At 43.0% G+C, this 25,877-nt stretch overlaps 1 protein-coding gene across 2 annotated transcripts in view; it reads left to right on the forward strand.

Annotated features, from left to right (window-relative positions):
• XPO5 (exportin 5) overlaps positions 1 to 25,877 on the forward strand; it is a 60,273-nt gene that overhangs the window by 32,246 nt on the left and 2,150 nt on the right. For both annotated transcript variants that reach the window (XM_080664803.1, XM_080664804.1), the window contains 12 exons: positions 1,229 to 1,410; positions 15,702 to 15,802; positions 17,464 to 17,560; positions 18,511 to 18,647; positions 21,304 to 21,401; positions 21,953 to 21,999; positions 22,452 to 22,549; positions 23,174 to 23,236; positions 24,553 to 24,635; positions 25,066 to 25,173; positions 25,297 to 25,434; positions 25,580 to 25,744. In XM_080664803.1, coding sequence (XP_080520929.1) covers positions 1,229 to 1,410; positions 15,702 to 15,802; positions 17,464 to 17,560; positions 18,511 to 18,647; positions 21,304 to 21,401; positions 21,953 to 21,999; positions 22,452 to 22,549; positions 23,174 to 23,236; positions 24,553 to 24,635; positions 25,066 to 25,173; positions 25,297 to 25,434; positions 25,580 to 25,744 — 1,317 coding nt within the window. The remainder of the gene's footprint in view (positions 1 to 1,228; positions 1,411 to 15,701; positions 15,803 to 17,463; positions 17,561 to 18,510; positions 18,648 to 21,303; positions 21,402 to 21,952; positions 22,000 to 22,451; positions 22,550 to 23,173; positions 23,237 to 24,552; positions 24,636 to 25,065; positions 25,174 to 25,296; positions 25,435 to 25,579; positions 25,745 to 25,877) is intronic.

Raw genomic sequence — 25,877 nt, forward strand, 5'->3', positions numbered from 1 at the left:
TGGCAATAGTTTTTAAAAAAATTTTTTTTTTTTTTATTGATTTTAGAGAGAGAGGAAGGGAGAGAGAGAGAAACAGAAACATCGTTGTGAGAGAGAAACATTGATCTGCTGCCTCCCACACGTGCCCTGACTGGGGGACTGAACCCACAACCTGAGTATGTGCCTGACCAGGAATCGAACCATGACCCTCCTGTGCATGGGATGACGCTCCAGTCAACCAAGCTACACCGGCCAGAGCAAGATGGTCTCTTTTTTTTTTGGGGGGGGGGGGAGGGGAGGGAGGGCATGCTAATCTCTGTATTGTTCCAATTTTAGTATATGTGCTGCCGAAGCGAACACAAGATGGTCTTTTCTATGAAGTCATTATTTTGGCTTTAAGGATCTCTAAATAGCTCTGAAGATTGAAAGTATAATGAAGAAGTAGGTCAGCAGGGTGAATCCTTCCTGCCATTGCTCTCTAGCATGTAAAGTCCTAAATGGACTAACTTGCAAACCTGAGATTTTTCAGTTCTTTGCTACTAAAATAAGCATTGTTCTTGGCTCCATTGCATCAAAAGTTGTATTAATTAACCTGGCAAGTAATAGATTGGTTGAGAGTACTGTGAGTGGGGATTAGGGCAAAAGCTGTCAAGGCTTAAGCTGAAGGGTGCTGGGTCAATTCAAAAACAAGATGAAATGTTTGTTGCCTGTCTAAACACTTTCTTTTGAAGCATGTCCAAGCCACCTTCTCATTTGGGTCCTGGGAGAGAATCTCAGCCTTTGGAAGGACATCCTCAGGGAAAGGGAGTTTCTAGAGCACTTGAAGATGGCAGTGGAAGGTCTTGACCTGAAAAGAAGAGCCCTGTCCTGTTTGCTCAGTGGTTAGAATGTTAGCCTGTGAACCGAAGCATCGTGGGTTCGATTTCCCAGTCAAGTGCATGTACCTCGGTTGCAGGTTCTCCAGCCCTGGTAGAGGCGCGTGCAGGAGGCAACCAGTCAATGTGTCTCTCTCATGTCGATGTTTCTCTCTCTCTTTCTTCCTCCTCCTCCCTCCCTTCCACTCTTTCTGGAAATCAATGGAAAAAATATTCTCAGGTAAGGATTAAAAAAGAGAGACAGGATGATGGCAGGGGTCTTTTCCTTCTCTCAGGTCTCTGTATCACTTTTGCCATAACCTTGCAAATATCTAATAGCACTTTTGTCTTTTTTTCCCCTTTTATGTTTACCTTTCATTTTTGTTTTTCTGTAGATGAGCTTTTGTGTGTATAGCATTCTGGGTGTTGTGAAACGAACTTGCTGGCCCACTGACCTTGAAGAGGCCAAAGCTGGGGGATTTGTAGTGGGTTATTCGCCCACTGGAAATCCAATCTTTCGTAACCCCTGCACAGAACAGATTCTGAAACTTCTTGACAATTTGCTTGCCCTTGTAAGGTGAGTCGGAATAATGTTTTTACATTTTTTGTTTGTTGTTATTTTTTTACCTTAAAAATCTTAGAAAGTTGAACCTGTCTTATTTCTTCAGATCCTGGTGGTAGTAAATGAGGCATTAGGACTTGTTTGTTTCTGGTGGGGGGGTGTCTTTTTTTGTAGTATGTATTTATGAGAGAGAGATAGAAACATTGATTTGTCCACCTATTTACGCACTCACTTGTTGATGGTTGTCATGTGCCCTAACCGGAGATTGAACTTGCAACCTTGGTATATCGGGATGATGGCTCTAGCCAACTGAGCTACCCAGCCAGCATGGCCTTTTTTAAAAAATAAAAACATTAGTTCTGCCCTGACCAGGCGGCTCAGTTGGTTAGAGTATCGTCCTGTACATCAAAAGGTTGCAGGTTCCATTCCCAGTCAGGGCACATATTTAGGTTGCAGATTTCATCCCGATTGGGGTGCATACAGAAGGCAACTGATCCATGTTTCTCTCCCTCTCCTTCCCTCCCTTTCCCTCTCTCTCTCTCTCTCTCTCTCTTTCTCTCTCTCTCTCAAATCAATAAAAACATATCCTCAGGTGAGGATAAAAGAAATAATAATAACATTAGCTCACTTGCATTGTCTTACATTCCAAGTGAATACATGGTGCTAATCCCAAAATGGCTTTTCTCAATTTGAACCTCCTCTGTATTCTTCTACTTCTTTATACCTCACCCATACTTTTAAACTTGCTACGTTTTATTTGCTCTAAATTTTTGCCGCTAAAGAAATTGTTCATTGGGAACAGGACAGTTGCTTTCTGTAGTGATGCTTCTCTGGGTAGTATTCAAATGAGCTAATCTGAATTTATCAGCAATGATTCTTGATAGCAAATGGACCAAACATCCAGTGGCTGATCATGCCAAAGGAAGGCATGATACATGTTCCACCTCCCTTTCCTAGGTGTTTATTTTTCAAAGCTAGGTCCTTAAACCAGCAGTGTCAGCTTGTTTGAAATGCAGAATGGGGTCCCACCACAGACATATTAAATCAGAATCTGTATTATAACACGATTCCAAGATGGTTTTTGTACACATTAAAGGTTCAGAATCGCCCTGGCCAGTGTGGCTCCGTTGGTTTGAGTGTCGTCCCATGCACCAAAAGGTTGCTGGTGTGATTCCCGGTCAGGGTGCATGCCTGGGAAGAAGTTGTGCAGGAGGCGGTCAGTGTTTCTCTCTCTCTCCCTTTCCCTTCTCTAAAATATCAGTAAAAACATGATTTTTAAATAAAGGTTCAGAATCACTGTTATAAATCACATGAGCTAATCTATTCAAATGGAAGTAGGCCAAGTCTAGGCTTGTTAGTTACTTCATGTCTGTTTGATGATTCAGAGATGCTCTCCACAGAGAAAGACAGGCTTTGGATAGAATTCAGTTTTAAGTAGCCAAAGCTAAATTCGATGCTTACATCTCAGTACTCCTGAGTTACAGGTTAGACCTCTATTACAATGCTTTTTGGCCTCTGATACAGGGTGTAAGAGTGGAGTCTCAACTGAGCAAAACAAATTACTCATGTCTCAGGGACGCTCTGCTGGCAACAGACAGCTTAGACCATAAACTTAAGAATCAAAGGTTTAAAGAGCTTGTTGACCATGGTTTAAAGAGGAGTGTCTGAAAGAGTTGTCACTGTGGATGTGTCTATGGAAATAGGCAATATTTTGTTCTGATTTCAAAAGAAGAGATTTCCGTAAAGAAGTATGGCTTGCATGTTGAGAGGGCAGTAAAATAACCAAGGAAAGGTTTGCTTCCATACTGATGTTTTTAAAACCAAAAGGTTCTTCTTTAGCTTAGAGCCGTGGTCGGCAAACTGCGGCTCGCGAGCCACCTGCGGCTCTTTGGCCCCTTGAGTGTGGCTCTTCCACAAAATACCACGGCCTGGGCGAGTCCATTTTGAAGAAGTGGCATTACAAGAAGTTTAAGTTTTAAAAATTTAGCTCTCAAAAGAAATTTCAATCGTACTGTTGATATTTGGCTCTGTTGACTAATGAGTTTGCCGACCACTGGCTTAGAGAAATATGAAAGTGATGAAGTCAGATGCAACAGACTCAAAGACCCAGCAGCTTTTTTAGGGCTGTGGCCAGAATCCATGTGTGAGAACCCACACCTGGAAACGGTTCTTTCTTGGTTGGACGAGGAGTCACAAGAACAGCATGCTTGTCATCTTGATGTTTTTCTCAGAGTTCAGTGCTTTTGGGAAGTCAGTCAGAAGGTATTTTGAAAACGTTGACTGTAATTAAGGAGCATTTAGGTTCCTTGAGTAGTGTGCAGCTGGAGCTATTAGAGTTTTGTCTTGTTTTTGTAGTAAATTTTATCTTGAAGTATAATATAAGGAGAAAATATGTATATAATTAAAGGGCACAAATTAAGAGTGCATGTAGGTGGATTTTCACAAGATACATGCATATATCAGCACCCAGATCAAGAAACAACCTTATCCAACAACTTTTCAAATCATTACCTGCCTCTCAAGGGTACCCCTCATTCTGACCTTTAACGTTTTGTCTGGTTGTTTTAGCTTTAATAAATGGAGTCAGAAGCATGCACTTCTTGTTGGGCTTCTCTTGCTCAATATTACGTTTGTGAGAGTCACCCGTGGTATTGTACATAGTTGTGGTTTGTTCATTCTCGTTGCTTGTGTAGTATTCCATTGTGTAAATATGTTGAAACTTATCCAGTTAGCGTTGATGGACTTTGGGGTAGTTTCTAGTGTTTTCTTATTACAAACAATGCTGCTGTTAACATTCTTGTAAATATCTTTTGGTGTACACATAATTTCTGTTGAGTTAGAAGTAGAATCCTACACATAAGAGTAGAATTCCTGTTTTATAAGGTATGCATATTTTGTTTACATTGATAGAACCAGATAGTTTTCTCAAGTGGTGTATTAATTAATTTACAATTTGCATTTCCACCCCTTGGAGCTGAGAGTTTTAACTCCTTGTCAAATAGTCTGATAAGCAAAAAAGCGTCATGGGTTCAATTTTGGTCAAGAGCATGTACCTCGGTTGCAGGCTCAACCCCGGGCCCTGGTTGGGATGTGTGCGGAGGCAAACAATTGATGTGTCTCTCTCACATCGATGTTTCTCTCTCTCTGCATTCCCCTCCCTATCACTGTCTTTAAAAATCAATGGAAAAAATATCCTCAGGTGAGGATTAACAACAACAAAAAACAACAACAACAAAAGGTGTTAGAGCTATGCTATCTACTATGTTAGCCACTAACTGTTGTAATTAGCTATTGAGCACTTGAAATGTGGCTAGTTTGAATTGAGATAAGCTGTAAGTATAAAATACACACCAGATTTTGAAAACTTATTGCAAAAAAAGAGTGTAAAATAGCTTGTTAATAATTTTTAATGTTAACATGTTGAATTTTTTTTGATGCATTGGTTTAAATAAAATATTAATTTAACCTGTCTCTTCCCTTTTTAAGTTTGGCTGGCTAGAAAATTTGTAGTGGTTTACATTGTATTTCTGTTGGACAATGTTGTTTCTAGTGGGTTGGATAGAGGACAAATATGGGGAGCAGAACTCTAGTTCTCAAAAGGTACATTGTCATCATTATCTATTTGTAATAGCAGCTTTTCTGCTAACTTGAAGTTTGTTACATTGTTTTTGTATATCTTCTGTATGTTCTGCTGAAATCTTTATGTGTGTGAAGGCTTATTTAGCACAGGGATTATACTCATCGCTGGTGATACTAAAAATACAGGGGTTGGCAAAAGTAAGTTTACAGTTTTAAGTACTCGAAACAGTTTATTCTTGTGTTTTCTTTTTTTAATATATTTTTATTGATTTCAGAGAAGGGAGAGGGAGAGATAGAAAAATCAATGATGAGAATCATTGATTGGCTGCCTCCTGCACACCCCACACTGGAGATCGAGCCCACAACCCTGGCATGTGCCCTCGACTGGAATAGAACCCAGGACCCTTTAGTCCGTAGGCCGATGCTCTATCCACTGAGCCAAACCAGCTAGGGTTATTCTTGTATTATTATTTATTAATTACTAGAGGCCCGGTGCACGAAAATTCGTGCACTGGGGGAGAGGGGTCCCTCAGCCCGGCCTGCCCCCTCTCACAGTCCGGGAATCCTCAGGGGATGTCCTACTGACAGCTTGCTCCCTGCAGGGAGCAGGCCTAAGCCACAGTCTGGCCTCTCTCTACGTGAGGCGACCAGGCAATCGGGAAGGCGCTGCCCCCATCACCCCACTGTTGCTGCCACTGCAGGCTGCCACAGCTGCCAGCCCTCCTCGGCCCTCGCAGCTGCTGCAGCTTTGTCCAGAAGACATCCGGTCTAATTAGCATATTATCCTCTTATTAGTATATATAGTATTATTTATTTGTATTACAACTGTAAACCTACTTTTGCCCACCCCTGTATTTCAGATAAGTACAGATTGTCCAAAAGTTAAAACTTTTATTACCTAATTGTCTTTTTATTTGCCAAGCAGTAACTAGTCCTTCTTAATGTGGAACCACAGAGCTCTAACTTGCAAGTGTGTCAGGAAAGGTGATAGTTCAGGAGCCTGAATATTACTACATGTTGTAGATGCCCCTGCCTATGAACAACTACCTAGAGTCAGAGATATCAGAACAGTATGTACTCTGAGTCCTCCTCTGCTTATGCGTTAGAGGTGCGGCTACTATGTTGCTACCACCTCTTAAGGAGGAGGAGAATACAAGGAATACAAGATTCTGTTGTAGCTCCAGGGACATTTGACATATAATGCATTAACCCTTCTATTTTCTAAATTTTCTCTTGGGATCACACCACACTTTAATTAAAGAATAAGAAACAGCCCATCAGCTTTCTGTCAAACTTAAGACTGAATTTCTTCAGGAAACAGATATTATCAGAGATCATTTTATAGTATCAGATATCTTCCAAATAAAACTCAATTCAGAAACTAAAATGATGGCTCATTGCAGCTTTTAAAAGTAAATGGTGCCCTGGCTGATTTTGGTTAGAGAGTCAGTGGTTAGAGAGTCAGCCCGCAGACCGAAGGGCATGTACCTTGGTTGCAGGTTCCATCTCCAGCCTGGTTGGGATGCGAGCTGGAGGCAGCCAGTCGATGTGTCGCATGTCATTGTTTCTCTCCCTTCCTCCACTTTCTAAAAAATCAATGGAAAAAATATACTTGGGTGAGGATTAAATAAATAAATAAATGGCACCTGTTACGTATTCTTGGGCTCCACACAGCAGGAGGTAAAAGCTAAGGCAGAATTGTGGACAATCTCATAGAATACAAGCTGACTGAAGCCAACAGCCTGTTAAGGATTAGGTACTATGACCACGTGGGATTTATCCTGGGGATATAAGAGTGGTTCAACATTGAAAAATAAATAAATGTAATATACCATATTAATAGAACAAAAGAAAAAAACCATGTGGTCACCTTAATTGACACAGAAAAGGCATTTGACAAAATCTAATGATAAAGAACTCTGCTAACTAGGACTGGAAGGGAACTGTCTCAACATGAAAAATGATTTTTATTATTTATTTTTAAAATACATTTTTATTTCAGAGAGGGATGGAGAGGGAGAGAGATAGAAACATCAATAATAAGAGAGAATCATTGATTGGCTGCCTCCTGTATGCCCCTACTGGGATGGAGCCTGCAACCCAGGCATGTGCCCTTGACTGGACTCGAACCCAGGACCCTTCAGTCCACAGGCCAGCCCTCTGTCCACTGAGCCAAACTGGCTAGGGCTGAAAAATGATTTTTATAAAAAAATTAACAACTTACAGCATACTCGATGGTTAAAGATGGAAAGTGCTCCCTCTTCCATCAGGAACAAGACAAGGATAGCTACTTTCACCACTGCTATCCAACACTGTGTACTGGAAATTCCAGACAGAGCAGTTAAGCAAGAAATAAATGCATCCAAATTGGAGAAGTAAAATTATTTCTATTTGCAAATAAATAGAAAATCCCAATTGAATAAAATCCATGTATAAGTGGACCTATGCATTTCAAACTGTGTTGCTCAAGGGTCAACTATACATGAATTCTACAAAGTAGCAGGATACAAAATCAACATACAAAAATAGGTTGCATTTCTATATTCTAACAATAAACAATCCAAAAAAGAAATGACAAAAACAGTTACATTTACAATAGCATTAAAAAGAACAAAATACTTAGGAATTAACATCCAAGAAGGTTGAACAACTTGTACATTAAAAACTACAAAATAGTGCTAAAAGAAATTAAAGAGGATATAAATAAACTAGAGGCCCGTTGCATGAAGAGATTCGTGCAATAGGCCTTCCTTCCCTTGGATTCCAGCACAGTTTTCCTCCGGCACCCGGGACCCAGGCCTTCACTCCGGCTGGAGTCTGCTGCCTTTGCTGCAGACTCTGGCCAGAGTCTGCCTTCTTCGTCTTTGCTGCAGGCTCCAGCCAGAGTCTGCCACCTTCATCTTCGATGCAGACTCAGGCCGGAGTCTGCAGTCTTCGTCTTCACTGCGGCCAGAGTGCCACTCCTGTAGATCCCTTCACCCCGCACCCTCCCTCTCATAGTAGGCATCCTGCCCCGCCTGGCCACTCCGTGCCTAGAGCAGCTGGGCAGCTGCCATCTTTGTCCTAATTTGCATATTCCCTCCTGATTGACTGATGGGCGTAACAGAGTGATGGTCAATTTGCATGTTTCTCTTTTATTAGTATAGATGGGATTGGAAGACTTAATTTTATTAAAATGTCAATAGTACTTAACACAATCTACACATCCAATGTCCCCTATCAAAATCTCAATGATGTTTCTTGCAGAAATAGTAAAACTCATCCTGTAATTCATATGGAATCTCAAGGGACCCCAAATACCCAAAACAATCTTGAAAAACAAAACTGGAGGACTCATACTTTCTGATTTCAAAACCTACTACAAAGTTTCCTTCATCAAAACACTGTGGTATTGCCATTAAGGTAGACATATAGGCCAATGGAATATAGTAGATAGCCCAGAAATAAATCCTCACATATATGGTCAAATGATTTTTTAACAGAATGCCAAGACTAGTCAATGGGAAAAGGACAGTCTTTTGAATAAATGAGAAAACTGAATATCCACATGTAAAAGAATGAAGTTGGACCCTTACCTAACACCATTTATAAAAATTAGTTCAGTGAATCAAGGACCTAATGTAAGACCTAAAAGAATAAAACTCTTAGAAGAAATTATAGAATAAAAGCTTCACAGTGGATTTGGAAATGATTTCTTGGATATGATACCAAAGGCACAGGTAACAAAAAAATAAATTGGATTTCACGAAAACTTAAAAGTTTGATGCATTAAAAGACATTATTCCACAGAATAAAAGGCAACCTACAGAATGGGAGAAATATTTGCGAATCACATATCTAATGTAGGGTGTCTTAAAAGATATTAATAGAAGAAAATTCTGCCCAGCCACTGTGGTTCAGTGATTGAGTGTCAACCCATGAACCAGGAGGACACAGTTTGATTCCCGGTCAGGGCACATGCCCAGGTTGTGGGCTTGATCCCCTGTGTGAGGTGTGCAGGAGGCAGCCAATCGATTCTCTCTCATCATTAATAATTCTGCCTCTCTTTCTCTCCCTTCCTCTCTGAAATCAATAAAAGTATATTTAAATAAAATGAAGAAAATCCTGCAATATGCTACAACATGGACAAACCTTAAGGACATTATGCTAAGTGAAATAAGCCAGTCATAAAAAGGCAAATAATTGTTGAAAGAAATTCCAAACCTAAAGAAAGGTATAGAGAGTTTATTTGAGCCAAGGTTTTGGGGCCAGTCGGGGAAGCAAAATCTCAAAAGGATTGAGATATAATGCTCCAAGGAGTAGCAGTTTCACAGTTTATTTTATACATTAGAATCAAAGAAGAAGACATAGGAAGGTTACATGAAATCTATTGGTGGCGAGTTAAGGGCGGAGAAAGTAAAGCAAGAGAAATCTCTAGGGTTGGATGCAAAGTAAAGTGGAGAGATACATGCTTCTTTTACATTGATGGGTGCAGGATACTTAACATTTAACATACATAGTTGACAGAGGTATGCAGGTAAAAGATCATGATGAAGCCGAAACCGGTTTGGCTCAGTGGATAGAGCGTCGGCCTGCGGACTGAAGGGTCCCAGGTTCGATTCTCGTCAAGGGCATGTACCTTGGTTGCGGGCACATCCCCAGTGGGGAGTGTGCAGGGGGCAGCTGATTGATGTTTCTCTCTCATCGATGTTTCTGACTCTGTCCCTCTCCCTTCCTCTCTGTAAAAAATCAATAAAAATATATTTAAAAAAAAGATCATGATGAAGAATGTTGGGGTTGTCTGACCATACTGGGGTGTTTATCCTTGGAGGTTTGTAGAAGAGATCATCTTGACAATTTATGTATATTATTCTTGGACAAGAACAATGGACAGAACTTGCTCCATGTAGAGATTAATCTATCGTATATATAGGCCTTAAGACATGACTTCTTTCCATTATAATCTGTTCAGTTAGGAATTTTTACATGATCAAAACATCCTGTGGTTACTTTCAGTCACTGATCTTGTCAGGCTTGCCAAGTAGCTCCATTTTTGTTCACGTACTGTATCAGTGGTTCTCAACCTTTCTAATGCCGCGACCCTTTAATACAGTTCCTCATGTTGTGGTGACCCCCAACCATAAAATTATTTTCGTTGCTACTTCATAACTGTAATTTTGCTACTGTTATGAATCGTAGTGTAAATGTCTGTGTTTTCCGATGGTCTTAGGCGACCCTGCTTAGCAGTTCTCAATCTGTGGGTCACTGTAGAGCCTAAGACCATCGGAAAACACAGACATTTACACTACAATTCATAACAGTAGCAAAATTACAGTTATGAAGTAGCAACGAAAATAATTTTATGGTTGGGGGTCACCACAACATGAGGAACTGTATTAAAGGGTCGCGGCATTAGAAAGGTTGAGAACCACTGTACTATATGATTTCACTTGTATGAGGTACCTAACGTAATCAAAATCATAAAAACAAAGTGTAATGGTGGTTGTCAGGAGCTCAGGGAAGGGAGGAATGGGGAGTTTTTGCTTAATATGTATAGAGTTTGTTTTATTTTTTTTTATTTTAATAAATCTTTATTCAGATTATTACAATTGTTTCTTTTTCCCCCCATAGCTCCCCTCCACCCAGTTCCCACCCCACCTTCTGCCCTTACCTCCCCATCACTGTCCTCATCCATAGGTGTACGATTTTTGTCCAGTCTCTTCATGAACCCCTATACCCCTTTCCCCCTGAGAATTATCAGTCCACTCCCTTTCTATGCCCCTGATTCTATTATATTCACCAGATTATTCTGTTCCTCAGGTTTTTAATTCACTTGATTTTTAGGTTCACTTGTTGATAGATATGTATTAGTTGTTCATAATTTTTCTCTTTACTTTTTTCTTCTTCCTCTTCTTTAAGAATACCTTTCAGCATTTCATATAATACTGGTTTGGTGGTGATGAACTCCTTCAGCTTTTTCTTATCTGTGAAGCTCTTTATCTCACCTTCAATTCTGAATGATAGCTTTGCTGGGTAGAGTAATCTTGGTTGTAGGTTCTTGCTATTCATCACATTGAAAATTTCTTTCCACTCCCGTCTGGCCTGCATAGTTTCTGTTGAGAAATCAGCTGACAGTCGTATGGGTGCTCCCTTGTAGGTAATTAACTGTTTTTCTCTTGCTGCTTTTAATATTCGCTCTTTGTCTTTTGCTCTTGGCATTTTAATTATGATGTGTCTTGGTGTGGTCCTCTTTGGATTCCTTTTGTTTGGGGTTCTGTGCGCTTCCTGGACTTGTAAGTCTATTTCTTTCACCAGGTGGGGAAGTTTTCGGTCATTATTTCTTCCAATAGGTTTTCAGTATCTTGCTCTCTCTCTTCTTCTGGCACCCCCATAATTCTGATGTTGGTACGCTTGAAGTTGTCCCAGAGTCTTCTTACACTATCTTCAACTTTTTGGATTTTTTTTTTTGCTTTTTGCTTTTTCAGTTGAGTGTTTTTTGCTTCTTTGTATTTCAATTCTTTGACTTGATTTTTGTGTTCCTCTAGTCTGTTTTTGGGTCTCTGTATAATATTTTTTATTTCAGTCAGTGTATGTTTAATTTCTAGTTGGTCCTTTTTCATATCTTCGAGGGTCTCGTTATATTTATTGGCCTTTTCTAGGATATTCTTGAAAAGCCTTATAACCGTGGTTTTGAATTCTATATCCAGTCGTTTGTTTTCCTCCATTTCTTTCATTTGTGATCTGATTCTTTGACACCACATTTTCACTGCTTCCCTGAGTTGGTAAGGTATATTTGTGTGCTAGGTTTCCTATATGGCCCAGTGGGTCTGCCTCCCCAGTTAACCTGAGGTGGACACTCTTGGTACACCCCTTTGTGGACTATGTGTACAGCCTTGTTGTAATTAAGTCTTGATTGTTGTTGGTATCACTGGGAGGAATTGACCTCCAGGCCAGTTGGCTGTAAGGATCAGCTGTGTCTATGCTGGGAGAAGTTCGGTGCTGGAGACAGCCTTATAGGATTAGACTTGCCAAATTGCAATAGCCTCTGTGCTCAGCTTGGATGGGGTGGAGTCTCAGTCTTGGCTTCCCGTCAGCCTTGCCCTTGCGCGCACGTGCGCGCCTTCAGACTTCTGCCTTCCCCAGCTCACGAGTCTCCGCCCGAGAGTCCAGACTCCCCCCACAAGAGCATGGGTCCCCAGGGGCTCGCCTGGAACTGGGGTTCAGTGCAGTCAGAACTGGGGCCCAGTGCAGTCAGGAGCCTCTGACTCCCTTCCACTAGGGAAAGCCTGTGGCAACCTCCGCAGCCTTTGTGCGCACTGGCACGTGCGCGCCTTCAGACCTCCGCCTTCCCTGGCTCCCGAGTCTCTGCCCGAGAGTCCAGACTCGCCCCACAAGAGCGTGGGTCCCCAGGGGCTCGCCTGGAACCGGGGTTCAGTGCAGTCAGAACTGGGGCCCAGTGCAGTCAGGAGCCTCCGACTCCCTTCCACTAGGGAAAGCCTGTGGCAACCTCCGCAGCCTTTGTGCTCACTGGCACACGCGCACCTTCAGACTTCTGCCTTCCCCAGCTTCTGAGTCTCTGCCCGAGAGTCCAGACTCCCCCCGTAAGAGCGTGGGTCCCCGGGGGCTCGCCCGGAACTGGGGTTCAGTGCAGTCAGAACTGGGGTTCAGTGTGGTCGGGGGCTTCCTTCCCCCTTCTGCCAGAGAAAGTCAGCCAGGCTCTCAGCTGCCCTTCCTCTCTGCGCGCACAAAGACCCTTTGCCGTACCTCCAATTCTCTGTGAGCTTTTCTCTTTCCTTCTAGTTGTAGGATTTTCACTCAGCCAGCTTTCCTGTGGTTCTGGATGGTGTCCATTCTGTCTTTTAGTTGTAGTTTTGAAATTGTTGTGCGAGGCAGCAGTTTAGGTGCTTACCTATGCCGCCATCTTGGTTTCTCTCCCCTAGAGTTTTTTTTACAAGATGAAAATACTTATGGGGATGGATGGTGGTGGTGATTGCACAACAGTGTGAGTGTATTTATCCACTTAAACTGGACACTTAAAAATGGTAAATTTTATATGTATTTTACCACAAGAAAAAAAGTAAAGCCTATTGCAAATGTTAGTGTAAGCAAGTCAGGCCACAGATTGGGAGAAAATATTTGCAAACCATGAGTTGCAAAGCACCAGTTTCCAGTAATTCTACCTGTTTACATCCACCACAGAGAAACTGTCACATGTGTACACAGGAAGACCTCTTCAGAAAAGCTCATTGCTGGGCTCTCTATAAGCAAAAGAGTGGAGACAATCTAATTAGCTTTTAGTAGGAAGATGGGGCAATAACCTGGAAATAACTTAAGTGACATTCTAAAATGTAGTTTAAGTGAGTGTACTAACAAGTGTACATAGTTAGATTTTAAAAACAATGTTGAGGATTCTGTGTTTTTTAATAAGCATGGTCTAAAAGGATCTGGTCAGTGTGCATCTTAAATATGTAACCTTGCTACTACCTGTTATATTTTGTAGCTTTCTGTATGTTTTGAGATGTTTTATAATTAACTTTTAAAAGAAAAATAAGTAGTTATGCTCTTTGGCTGTAGATTGTTCAGTAGTGCCATTGCTGTGGGCAAGAGGGGCTACTGTAGAAAGCAGATAGAGGGGTATACCATAGATGGCAGGTAGAGGGCTACTGTAGATGGCAGGTAGAGGGGCTACTGAAGATGGCAGGTAGAGGGGCTACTGAAGATGGCAGGTAGAGGGGCTACTGTAGATGGCAGGTAGAGGGGCTACTGAAGATGGCAGGTAGAGGGGCTACTGAAGATGGCAGGTAGAGGGGCTACTGAAGATGGCAGGTAGAGGGGCTACTGTAGATGGCAGGTAGAGGGTCAACTGAAGATGGCAGGTAGAGGGGCTACTGTAGATGGCAGGTAGAGGGTCTATACTGAAGATGGCAGGTAGAGGGTCTGTACTATAGATGGCAGGTAGAGGGTCTTTACTGAAGATGTCAGGTAGAGGGTCTATACTATAGATGGCAGGTAGAGGGTCTACTGTAGATGGCAGCTAGAGGGTCTATACTGAAGATGGCAGGTAGAGGGCCTATACTGAAGATGGCAGGTAGAGGGCCTGTACTGTAGATAGCAGGTAGAGGGTCTGTACTGTAGATAGCAGGTAGAGGGGCTACTGTAGATGGCAGGTAGAGGGTCTATACCAGCCGTGGGCAAACTACGGGCCACGGGCCGGATCCGGCCCATTCAGCTGTTCTATCTGGCCCGCGGAGCCGAAAGAGCGGAGGGTTCTCTTGCTCTCCCCTCCGCTCCTTCACCAGCAGCAGTGTTAACATGGCAACGTCGGGAAACACGGCCGCAGCTCCTCCTTCTGAGTGGGCGGATTTATATCCACCCATTCAGTAGAAGGAACAACCTCTCAATCTTCCAGAGGCTCCTTGTAATGCCCGCGGACGCGTCCCCCGACATCACCCTGGGAATGCGTAGACACGTTATCGTGGTGATGTAGGGAGACACGCCCTTGGAGAGCACAGTATCAAGAGCATTAGCTAAAAAGGAGACCAACAACACTGTTCCCACTGAAGTTGATGTTTTAAAGACCAAAAACCTTTCAACCCAGTCTACATTGCCATCTACATCTACGTCCCGGGCATAATTTGGAAGTTGCACTAAAGAAAATGTTTAATTTACTGTTTACACATTTTGTTCTTTTCTGTTTGTTTTAGTTTTAAATTATTTTATTATATTTAAGTTTAATTTGAAAGGCTTTTGTACCTTTCCTTTGTTAGGCAATTTTATTTTGCCTTTGCCATCTTCAATATAAGGTATGTTATTGTGCTATGATTCCTCCATTTTTTGAAGTTTCAAATTATAATAATTAGTGTTTACATTCTTCTTGTTAAAATGTTTGAAATGAATAAAACTATTGAAATAAAAAAATAAAAAAAGACCGTACCCTTTTATGTAATGATGTTTACTTTGAATTTATATTAGTTCACACAAACACTCCATCCATGCTTTTGTTCCGGCCCTCCGGTCCAGTTTAAGAACCCATTGTGGCCCTCGAGTCAAAAAGTTTGCCCACCCCTGGTCTATACTGAAGATGGCAGGTAGTGGGACTACTGTAGATGGCAGGTAGGGGGGTATACCATAGATGGCAGGTAGAGGGTCTACTGTAGATGGCAGGCAGATCAGGTCCACAGTCATTCCTGCTTAGTCATCCAAAGCCAGTAACTGCTCAGGTAACTCATTTTGGTGGGGAACAGGCACACATTTTGGGAACTGGATGTTCCTCCAGAGCATCAGAGCATTGTAGGGTCCATGTTCTTGGAATGGAGACAACATTTGAAGAATGGGAGCATATTACCATTTGCTCTGTGTTCCTCCCTGTGCTTCCACAATGCCTCTGACATTTCATCCTGTGTCACTGGCAGTCAGAAGATGGAGTGCCAAGGCACAGTCTCAAGTTTAAAAGAATTTTGCTTTCTAGCCTCAGACTGTGATATTGTCTAGTTATCTCAGGATTTGTTTTTCATCTTGATTGTTTTTAGGTTGTATACTATACAGCTGCACTTAATAGCTTCAAGTCTATGCTCTTTTCCAGGGAAGCATTTAAATGTTTATACTGTGTTTTCTTCCCCCTGCCAGGAGTAGTGGTGACAGGGAGATTTGTCTTTGTGGAAGTGTAACTGAATTATAAGGCGAAACCCACTCTTGCCTTCTGCAACAGACTAGGAAAAGTTCATATAGCATCCTTTTTTTTCTTTTAGAACTCACAATACTTTATATGCACCAGAAATGCTAGCCAAAATGGTAGAGCCTTTCACAAAGGCTCTGGATATGCTTGAAGTGGAAAAATCTGCTATTTTAGGTAAGACATCTAGCCTTTTGTTGTTGTTGTTCACCTTATCTCTAATGGGCTCCTCTAGCAGCCTCAGTGTGCCTTGTGTCTCCTGGTCACGGCACTACCTTGACCACCTGTTTGTTCAGAAATGCATGCATTGAGTTCCCACAGGCATTTACATCATTGTCGAAGCATACAGAGAAAGTCTTCAGAGGCAGTTTCTCCCCCCTAGTACCCCCACCCCACATTAACCCCTCCAGGTAGTGATGTGTGTTAGAGCCTTTAGATTATAAATAAACCATGTTTTTTTTTTACCTGAAGTATATTAGCATAATTTTATGACTTTCATGTATAGAAAAAAATTATTAAAACAATCTTAAATAGCTTTTATCAGTAATATGTTATCAAAAAAATTTAAGGAATACTTTCTAAGCCATGTTTCCTGGATTAGAATGTTGCTTTAACTCATTTTTCCCACTAGCAAATAACTATGCAGTCATAATTGTGACATGTGCTGTGAAGGAAAATGACTGAGAGGCTGTCTTGGGGAGGAGTCAGAAGATTGCCCCCAAGTGGAGACTTGAAGGATGAGTAGGAGCTAACAGGTAGGGGACAAGAGGAGAAGCTGAGCATTCTGGGCAAACAGATACAAGATGCTAAGGCATGCAGGAATGAGAGGTAATCCTACAGAGATGTTCAGGAAATAGAGAAGGCTGATGCATGTGGCTAGAACAAAAGAGAGCAAGGCCTTGATGGTTAGAACTGAGAGCTAGAGACATCCATAGTTGTCTAAACCTTGTGCCTATCTCTGAAGTTTCATGCTGGCTCTGAAACTTCGTCACTACCCCCACCGTATCTCTTCGTTCCCAACCATAACCTTGGGCCTGGCTGTGGATAAGCAATCCAGTAAGCATGTTAATGAAAGGAAGGGTGTTAGTTGGCCTTTCCAGAGCTTATGTCTGTCTTGGCCTGCATGGTCCTGGGCCATTTCCTTTGGCACCACTACACTTAAGGTCCATGTTGCATAAAACAGTAAAAATAAAACTGCCAAGAAATGTTTTACCATTATAAAACGTAGTTGTTGCTTCACACACACACACCCTTGCATTTAGTTATTCACATTAAACCAGGAACTCCTGCTATAGAACTATATGACCAACCAAAACATAGTAGAATGGACAAACAGTTCCTTCTGGCAGCTTCCAACCATGAGCAAGACTTGAAATATAAAGTTACCTCTGATTAGACGTATAGCTCTTTTAAGGCAGTTACTATACTGAGGTAAGTGGTTTTCATTTTGATCTGTTGTACATCTTGGGCTTTGCATAAAATTTTGCTTGAAAAAGAGGTTCCACACTTAAAAAGGGAGGCCCCACTTCCTTATGGAGAGATCCTTTTGAGCTGTCATTGTGTGTTTTGGTATAAGTCCCATCTGGAGAAACCCAAGCAAAAGTTGGAGTGTCCAGGTCTAGTCTCGAGCCCTGGGTACTTAAATAGCTTTCACCTTTTCCGACCAAGACAGTAGAGCTCTTGGCACTTCCAGCTGGTAGAAGACTTGGCCAGCTGCTTGACATTTATAACAGTCCTCATCCCCCCACCCCAAAACCACATCTGCCTGCGATTGCGTGTTGGTAAGTTGAGACTCTCGGCAGTGGAGGAGCCTGTACCTGACCTGTGTTTCTCTGTAGGATTACCTCAGCCTCTCTTGGAACTGAATGACTCTCCTGTTTACAAAACGGCCTTGGAAAGAATGCAGCGTTTCTTCTCCACCCTCTATGAGAACTGGTAATGAACCAATGCAGCCTCCCCATTCTCTTCCTAGATACGTGTTGTAAAGGAATGGCCATGGGTTGGACTTTTGATCTAGAATTAGAGTCAGGTAAGATGAGGCAAAATTTTGACAAGGAACTAACTCTAGTGTCAAGTCAAAATGAACAGTTTTCTTACATTTGCTTTTTTATAGTTGTCACATGTGCCTCAGTCCTAGCCGTGACTTGATTGTTTATGTCCAACGTGTCTGTTTCTGATACATAAAATGCTGAGACCAAAGCAGAAGATATAGTGGTAGGGATCCATTTTCTCAGACCCCTCATGACCCAAAGCCTACTTTTTATGGGATACTGGGAGGTGGCTGGCCAGATTTTGCTTTCAGGTCCTAGTTGTGGGACGGGGAGGTAAGTGTACACTGCCACAGCCTCAGCCTTGGCCTCACTAACCCAGAGCTGTAATCAGCCAAGCTAACAAGTGGTTCTCCATTGTAAATCTGTATTACTTAGGAAATAATGAAGGCTACTGTTGATAATGGGTACCAAAGGATACCAACAACCAACTTTCAAAAGATGCTGAATCTGCTATCAAGAAGTTTCCTTAAGAGTGGGAGGCAAAGGGTGTTATTTTCACTTTTGATAAAAGATTAAGTCCACCGGGGGGGGGGGGGGTCAATGGGGAAAATAAAAAAGGAGACATATGTACTACTATTTGTAATACTTCAAACAATAAAAAAAATAATAATAAATTTAAAAAAGAAAAAAAAAGGTTAAGTCCACATCTTCAAAGTATACTAATTACATTAAATTTCTCTTAAAGAGTAAATATAATTTCTCTTCTAGCTGAAAAGTCTTACTGTAGACTAGAAGTCTCTATACCAAAAATCCATGGCACAGAGATTTCCCAGGGCAGTTGGGGCTGGCAGTAATATATGTTGAATGTGTCATTGCCTATTATTTCCCTTACAGTTTCCATATCCTGGGGAAGGCAGGCCCTTCCATGCAGCAGGACTTTTACACCGTGGAGCACCTGGCTACCCAGCTCCTCAGCTCAGCCTTCATCAATTTGAACAATATTCCTGACTACCGACTCAGACCCATGCTTCATATCCTTTCAAAGTCCCTAGCTATCCCAGAAGATTGAATACAGAAACAGTTCATAGGCACCAGAGGAGGCAGAGCTGAGCTGCATGGAATCGATGGAATCATATATCTAAGTTTATAATATCCATGTTAAAGGGACAAGAAGATTGTCCGGCTGGGTGGCTCGGTTGAGCGTCATCCCATTCACCAAAAAAGTTGCAGGTTCGATTCCCACTCAGGGCACATACCTAGGTTTCAGATTTGATCCCTGGTCAGGGCACATATGGGAGGCAACCAATCAATGTTTCTCTCACACATCAATGTTTCTCTCTCCCTTCCTCCCTCCCTGTCACTCCCTCTCTCTCCTTCTCCCTTCCTCTTTCTCTAAAATCAATAAAAATATCCTTCTGTGCCCTAGCTAGTTTGGCTCAATGGTGGAGCATCAGCCTGTGGACCAAAGGGTCCCGGGTTCAATTCTTGTCAAGGGCATATACTTGGTTGCAGGCTCCTCCCCACCTGGGCCCTGGTCAGGGCGCATGCAGGAGGCAACCAATCGATGTGTTTCTCTCACATCGATGTTTCTGTTTTTCCCTCTTCCACTCTCTCTAAAAATCAATGGGAAAATATCGTTGGGTGAGGATTTTTTTTTTTTTTTTTTTTTAAATATATTTTATTGATTTTTTACAGAGAAGAAGGGAGAGGGATAGAGAGTCAGAAACATCGATGAGAGAGAAACATCGATCAGCTGCCTCCTGCACACCCCCCACTGGGGATGTGCCTGCAACCAAGGTACATGCCCTTGACCGGAATCGAACCTGGGACCCTTCAGTCCTCAGGCCGACGCTCTATCCACTGAGCCAAACCAGTCAGGGCTCGTTGGGTGAGGATTAACAAAAAAAATATATCCTATCTAATAAAAGAATGATATGCAAATTGACAATCACTCCAACACAAGATGGCTGCTCCATGTGGTCAAAGATGGCTGCCCCCATGTGGACACAAGATGGCCAGCAGGGAAGGGCAGTTGTGGGTGATCAGGCCTGCAGGGGAGGGCAGTTAGGGGTGACCAGGCCGGCAGAGGAGGGAAGTTGGGGGCAACTGGGCCTGCAGGGAAGGGCAGTTGGGGGGGACCCAGGCCTGCAGGGGAGAGTAGTTAGGGGTGACCAGGCCTGTAGGGGAGGGCAGTTAGGGGCAAACAGGCTGGCAGGGGAGCAGTTAGGCATCAGGCTGGCAGGGGAGTGGTTAGGGGGTGATCAGGCTGGCAGGCAGAAGCAGTTAGGGGCAATCAGGAAGGCAGGCAGGCGAGCAGTTGGGAGCCAGCAGTCCTGGATTGTGAGAGAGATGTCCAACTGACCATTTAGGCCCCACCAGACATCCCTCGAGGGGTCCCAGATTGGAGATGGTGCAGGCTGGGCTGAGGGACACACCCCCCTCCCCCATGCATGAATTTTATGCACTGGGCCTCTGGTGTGTGTGTGTGTATACACACACACACACACACACTATATATATATATATATATATATATATATATATGTATGTATGTGTATATATATATATACATATATACACACACACACTAGTGGCCCGGTGCATGGATTCATGCACATTGAAAGGAAATTAATTAGAAGAAATATTTTAATATCACCATTTGCCCTTTCTCTATAATAGAAGTGTCAGCCAAATTCATGATGGACAATGACAGATCAAAACACACACGTGTGATTGGTGCCAGCAAGAGCTCTATATGTATTACACATGCGCAAGTCAACATTTATTTTTAAATTGCCAGTGCACATCATATGTAACGGTCAGTCAGACATATGGTCAGTCACTTAGTCTTTTATATATATAGATATGTTTTTCTTGAGGATTGAAGAAAATAAAGGACAAGGAGATTGAAGTAAATAACGGGAAGGCAGTCCAGGGGGCCTTGAAAGCTCGTTGCTGGGCACAAATCCTTACCATGCCACTTTTTTAAAAAATTTTTATTGATTTCAGAAAGGAAGGGAAAGGGAGAGAGAGACAGAAACATCAATGATTAGAGAGAATCATCGATTGGCTGCCTCTTGCATGCCCCCTACAGGGGATCGAGCCAGCAACCTGGGCATGTGCCCTTGGCCGGAATCAAACCCGGGACCTTTGAGTCTGCAGGCGGATGCTCTATCCACTGAGCCAAACCAGCTAGGGCTACCATCCCACTTTCATCCTTTTTGTATATTTTGTCAGGTGCTTCCTCTGAAATTGCGCACTCATACTTCATTGTCATTTGAATTCTTTTTTTTTTTTTTTTTTTTTTTTATCTTTTGTATCTTTTTTCCCTGTGTTATAAGGAGAATAGTGAAGGAGAGTTTATTACAAGAATGTCCCTCCTATTTTCCGCCCTACTTTCAGACAACCCAGTGCCTATAACGTGCAGCCTGGATTGTGAAAGGGATGTCTGATTGCCCGTTTAGAAAGGGCAGTGAAACTAAACATATAATGGAAATGAGTATCCGTGCAGCATAGGATCTTCAGAAAAGAGCTTGAAGATGAGCACAGGATGTTCTTGGCATCTTGCAAGTCCTTTGTTGGTGGACTCTGCCCAAGGATTCGACCTGTTGCCTGACACACAAGGGGAGCTTTAGAATGAGAAGGGCATGTGCTCATGTACTAAAACTTCTTAACCTGCTGTGGCATGGGTCTTTGTGAAGCCTCTGGTGCTCTTCTGTCCCCCAGAGCACTATGAAGCCCTGGTGTCTCCCATCCTTGGACCTCTTTTCACCTACCTCCACATGGTAAGAGATGGGTCAGGAACGGTGCGTGGCCTCTCATGAGTCTTGCAAGTCAGGAGCTTCTGAAAGTGTTGGTTCCTAGCCTTGTCAGGATGTCTGTGCAACCAGCTCGTCTTTGCTACAGTGGGTTAAGCAGCCCCCCAAGAACTAAACTTGTTTAATTGCCCACAAAGCACCTGCAGAGTTGGCTTCTGCTCCTAACTTCCTGTTACCTGAGGAAAGGTAATCAGAGGAGTGCCTCCCTGGTTCTGTTTCTCTGACTCTGGAATTAAGCAAGGGAACCAGCTGGGTGGAGAACAGATGTGTCCAGAGTGACTCAGGAATTCTAAATTATTGATCCTTTCTAAGCAAATATGTGTAATTGGCTGCCTTTGTTAGGGATGTGAGAGGTTACAGAAACCATACCTGGTTTTTTAGCCTGTGGGCCTCCCAAGGCTCTGTCTTTGATGCCTGCAATCATCCTTGGCTAATTTTAATCATGAAGTAGACCTTAGATATTATCTGTTCCCATCTTCTACACAGTACTAGCACTTAATTCCTTTTTGTTTTCCCAGAGGCTTTCCCAAAAATGGCAAGTCATCAACCAGAGGAGCCTGCTGTGGTAAGAAGCATCTCTTCTCCTTTGTGGATGAGCTGGAGCCAAGCTGGGGTGGGGGAAGATCAGAGGGGAGAGGCGGTTTCCGCTGTCTCTGGGCTAGAACAACAGTGGGTTATAGTCATTCTCAGCCTAGAGAAATGATAGGTGGCTTGTCCGTGACCTTTAGGCAGACTCGGATAAAACTCAGACTTCATAGGGGGTACCTTCACCTGCCTTAGGAGAATGCTGAGCCATCTTAGCGACTTAGGATTTTGATCCAGTACTCTGCCAACTGGATATAGTCACAAGTCATGTTTCTCAATGGATCATTGCTGTCCATTCCCAACATTTGCATGGAATGTAGACCAGAAGCACGCCAGGAGAAGGAACAGGGCACAGTTTAGTTAGGGTCACTGCTTTTCTTGTCCTTCCCTTTTTTGCACTTCATGGAACCTTGACCCTCTGGTGTTCTGCAGTGGAGAAGATGAAACTGCAGAGGAAAACCCAGAGTCTCAAGAGATGCTAGAGGAGCAACTGGTGAGGATGTTAACCCGAGAAGTCATGGACCTAATCAGTAAGTGGCATGTGGGAACCAGGGGAAGTAGAGAAGAATTTTTCTGGAGAAAGAACTGGTCACCCACCCAACCCCATTAAGGCATGTTTGCAGCAATACTAACAGGTTGATGAGAAATAATTAACTAAGTAGAAACAAGGTAGTCCTTAAATCAACCTCTGGACATTTTATGAATGGCAAACTGAATTATATTTGTCCATACTAAGGCCAAAATATAAGGAAATAGTCTAAAATAGCAGGAGAAATTCGGATTAATGGTAGGAATAACTTCTAGCTTAGTTGAAATAGAGGGAAATTTTTAATCCTTGGACATTAAGGTGGTTAATTTTTATTTTTTTGGTCATTTCATTTGTTTGTGATACAAAGTAGACCAAAGATGTATCAGGTATCCTCTCCTGGTCACTTAGTCTCAGAGAATTCTGTAATTTCCCTCCAGTTAATCTAACTTGAAGAGGGATCAGAAGTCTGGTCAAATGCCTTCATTTCTGTTGGTGAAGCTGATGTTCCTAGACAGTACACCATCTTTTCCCCTCCTCATCTACCCAGAGACAGTTTGGGATCTATTGGCCTGAGATGGCTGTTGTCTGGTGGTAACAAGCCAGTAACCCTGTTTTCTTGCTTTAGCGGTGTGCTGTGTTTCCAAAAAAGGTGCTGACCACAGTACTGCTCCTCCTGCAGATGGAGATGGTGAGTCTGTTGCATGGACTACTAGGCTCCTAAATATTGTCCCTTCTTTAGCCAGGTCAGTTCTGGAAGAAACTCTTTCCCCTAGCAGTCTGATGTGGATGGGATGTTGTACATCTAGATTTCATCTCTGCTGGCCTCCTTGCTGTATTCCTCCAAACTATACTCCATGTCAGAGCCCTTGCACTGGCTGTTTCCTCCAGAATGATTTTTTCCTCGCAACTATATGCATGGCCTGTTCCCTTGTTTAATTTGGGTCTCTGCTCAGATGTTACCTCCAATAGGTCTTCCATGACCAACTTACCAAAAATAGCAACCCCAACCATGATAGTCTCTGCTCTATTTTTCTGTTTTGTTGTTAATCCTCACCCAAGGATATTTTTCCATTGATATTTATTTATTGATTTTAAAATATATTTTTATTGATTTTAGAAGAAGGGAGGAGAAAGGGATAGAGAGATAGAAATAATGAGAGAGAAACATCAATCGGCTGCCTCTTGCACGCCCCCCACCGGGGATCAAGTCGGCAACCTGGGCATGTGCCCTGACTGGGAATCATCAAACCGTAACCTGGTTCATATGTCCACGCTCAACCAGTGAGCCACACTGGCCAGGCTTCCATTGATTTTTAGAGAGTGGAAGGGGAGGGGTGAGACACAGAGAAACATCGATGTGAGAGACACATCGATTGGTTTCCTCCCACACGTCCCCGAACAGGGCCTGGAATCGAGCCTGCAGCCGAGGTACATGCCCTTGACCAGAATCGAACTCGGGACCCTTCAGCCTGCGGGCCGACACTCCATCCACTTAGCCGAACCAACTGGGACATCCTCTGCTCTATTTTTCTCCAGGGCACTTATCACTAGCTGATGTTACTTTTGTTTTGTTTTTTATGATGTCACATATTATTTATGAATTCATTTATTATTTGTGTCTCTCATTAGAATGTCAGCTCCCATCAGGGAAGGGACTTTGTGCTATTCCTGTGATATCCCCAGTAACTAAATTAGTGTCCACTACAGTAGGACTTCATATATTTGTTCAGTGACAAAAGTTCCTCACCAGTGGCAGCTTTTTAGTAACCGTCCAGAAAACCTCATTTCCCACTGTTTCCCAAATGTACAGCTAGATGCATCTCTAGATCTGCCAGGGGTAGTGGCTTCTATACCCTTTCACGAGGCTTGGGGGCCATCCAGTGCTACTCAACCACCAGTCAGCCCAGGTACTGAACTCTCCTGTATTCTGTGAGCTTCTGTCAGTACAGGAGAGTCTGCTCTGTTCTGAAAGGCTGGAGTTAACATTCTGCTCTCTGCTTACAGATGAAGAGATGATGGCCACAGAGGTAACCCCCTCGGCCATGGCAGAGCTTACAGACCTGGGCAAATGCCTAATGAAGCACGAGGTGGGTGGAGGGCAAGGTGATGTTTTCTCCTTTTCCAGCTGTGGAGCCAGCTTCCACTATTCTCACTCTGTGATGCCTTCAAAAAAGTTTTGAGGGTAATACTCCTTTATATGAGTTAAGTTCCTAGTTCCTAAAGTTCAAGAAAAGAGTGGGAAGAGCTGAAGACTATGTCTCCCTTATTGGTGTGGGCAAAGGCTCTCAGAAAAACTCAGAAGCAGGCCGGAGCTCTGTCTCCTTCCTATACATAGGTTTCCTCTTCTATATTGGTTGTTTTTTCTTTTTGACTGCCTGATTTACATAGAGAGGAAATAAACTCATTTCTCTTATCATTTTCCTGCTTATCTACTATTAAAACTCCAGCTCCTGATACATAATACTCAGAGAAAGTTGTGCTTACTTTCCCATTGTAATCCTTCATCCTTTCCATTAGGATGTTTGTACAGCGCTATTAATTACAGCCTTCAATTCCCTGGCCTGGAGGGATACTCTGTCCTGCCAGAGGACGACTACACAGCTGTGCTGGCCCCTTCTCAAACAAGTATGGTTATTTGCCTCTTCTTGAAAGGTTTGGGTCATAAGGATTGACTGAATCATTTGGAAGAATTGGGGTGCTGGGGCCTTCAGAGTCCCACTTTGGCCCTCAATATAGCTGTCTCCCCAGGTGCTGTCAGGGACACTGCTCTCAGATGCTGTGACATGGCTTTTCAGCAGCGTGCTGAAGGGCTTGCAGACGCACGGGCAGCATGAAGGCTGCATGGCTTCACTGGTGCACCTGGCTTTCCAGATCTACGAGGCGCTGGTGAGTCGGGTAGGACAGCCAGGCTTCATCCTTCACAGCCAGGCTTTACTCTAAACGTAGGCAGCTGCCTAGTTGCTAGTGCTGCATGGGGAAAGTGGCAGAGCCCAAACTTATTCCATTTAGTGGGTTTATCCTTACTTCTCAGCGTCCCAGGTACCTGGAGATAAGAGCTGTTATGGAGCAGATCCCTGAAATACAGAAAGACTCTCTGGACCAGTTTGACTGCAAGCTTTTGAACCCCTCTCTGCAGAAAGTTGCTGACAAGCGCAGGAAGGACCAATTCAAACGCCTCATTGCTGGTTGTATTGGGGTAGGTCATGCACCTTCCTTTGTGCTCCCAACCACCTTGCGGTCTTAGACAATGTGTTCAGAAACCAGCTGTATTCATTGACCATTATGGTGAGATAACCTTTAAAACAACCCACTGTCAGGGTCCAGCATTA

Source organism: Plecotus auritus, assembly GCF_963455305.1.
Source record: "Plecotus auritus genome assembly, chromosome: 4".
NCBI lineage: Eukaryota > Metazoa > Chordata > Mammalia > Chiroptera > Vespertilionidae > Plecotus > Plecotus auritus.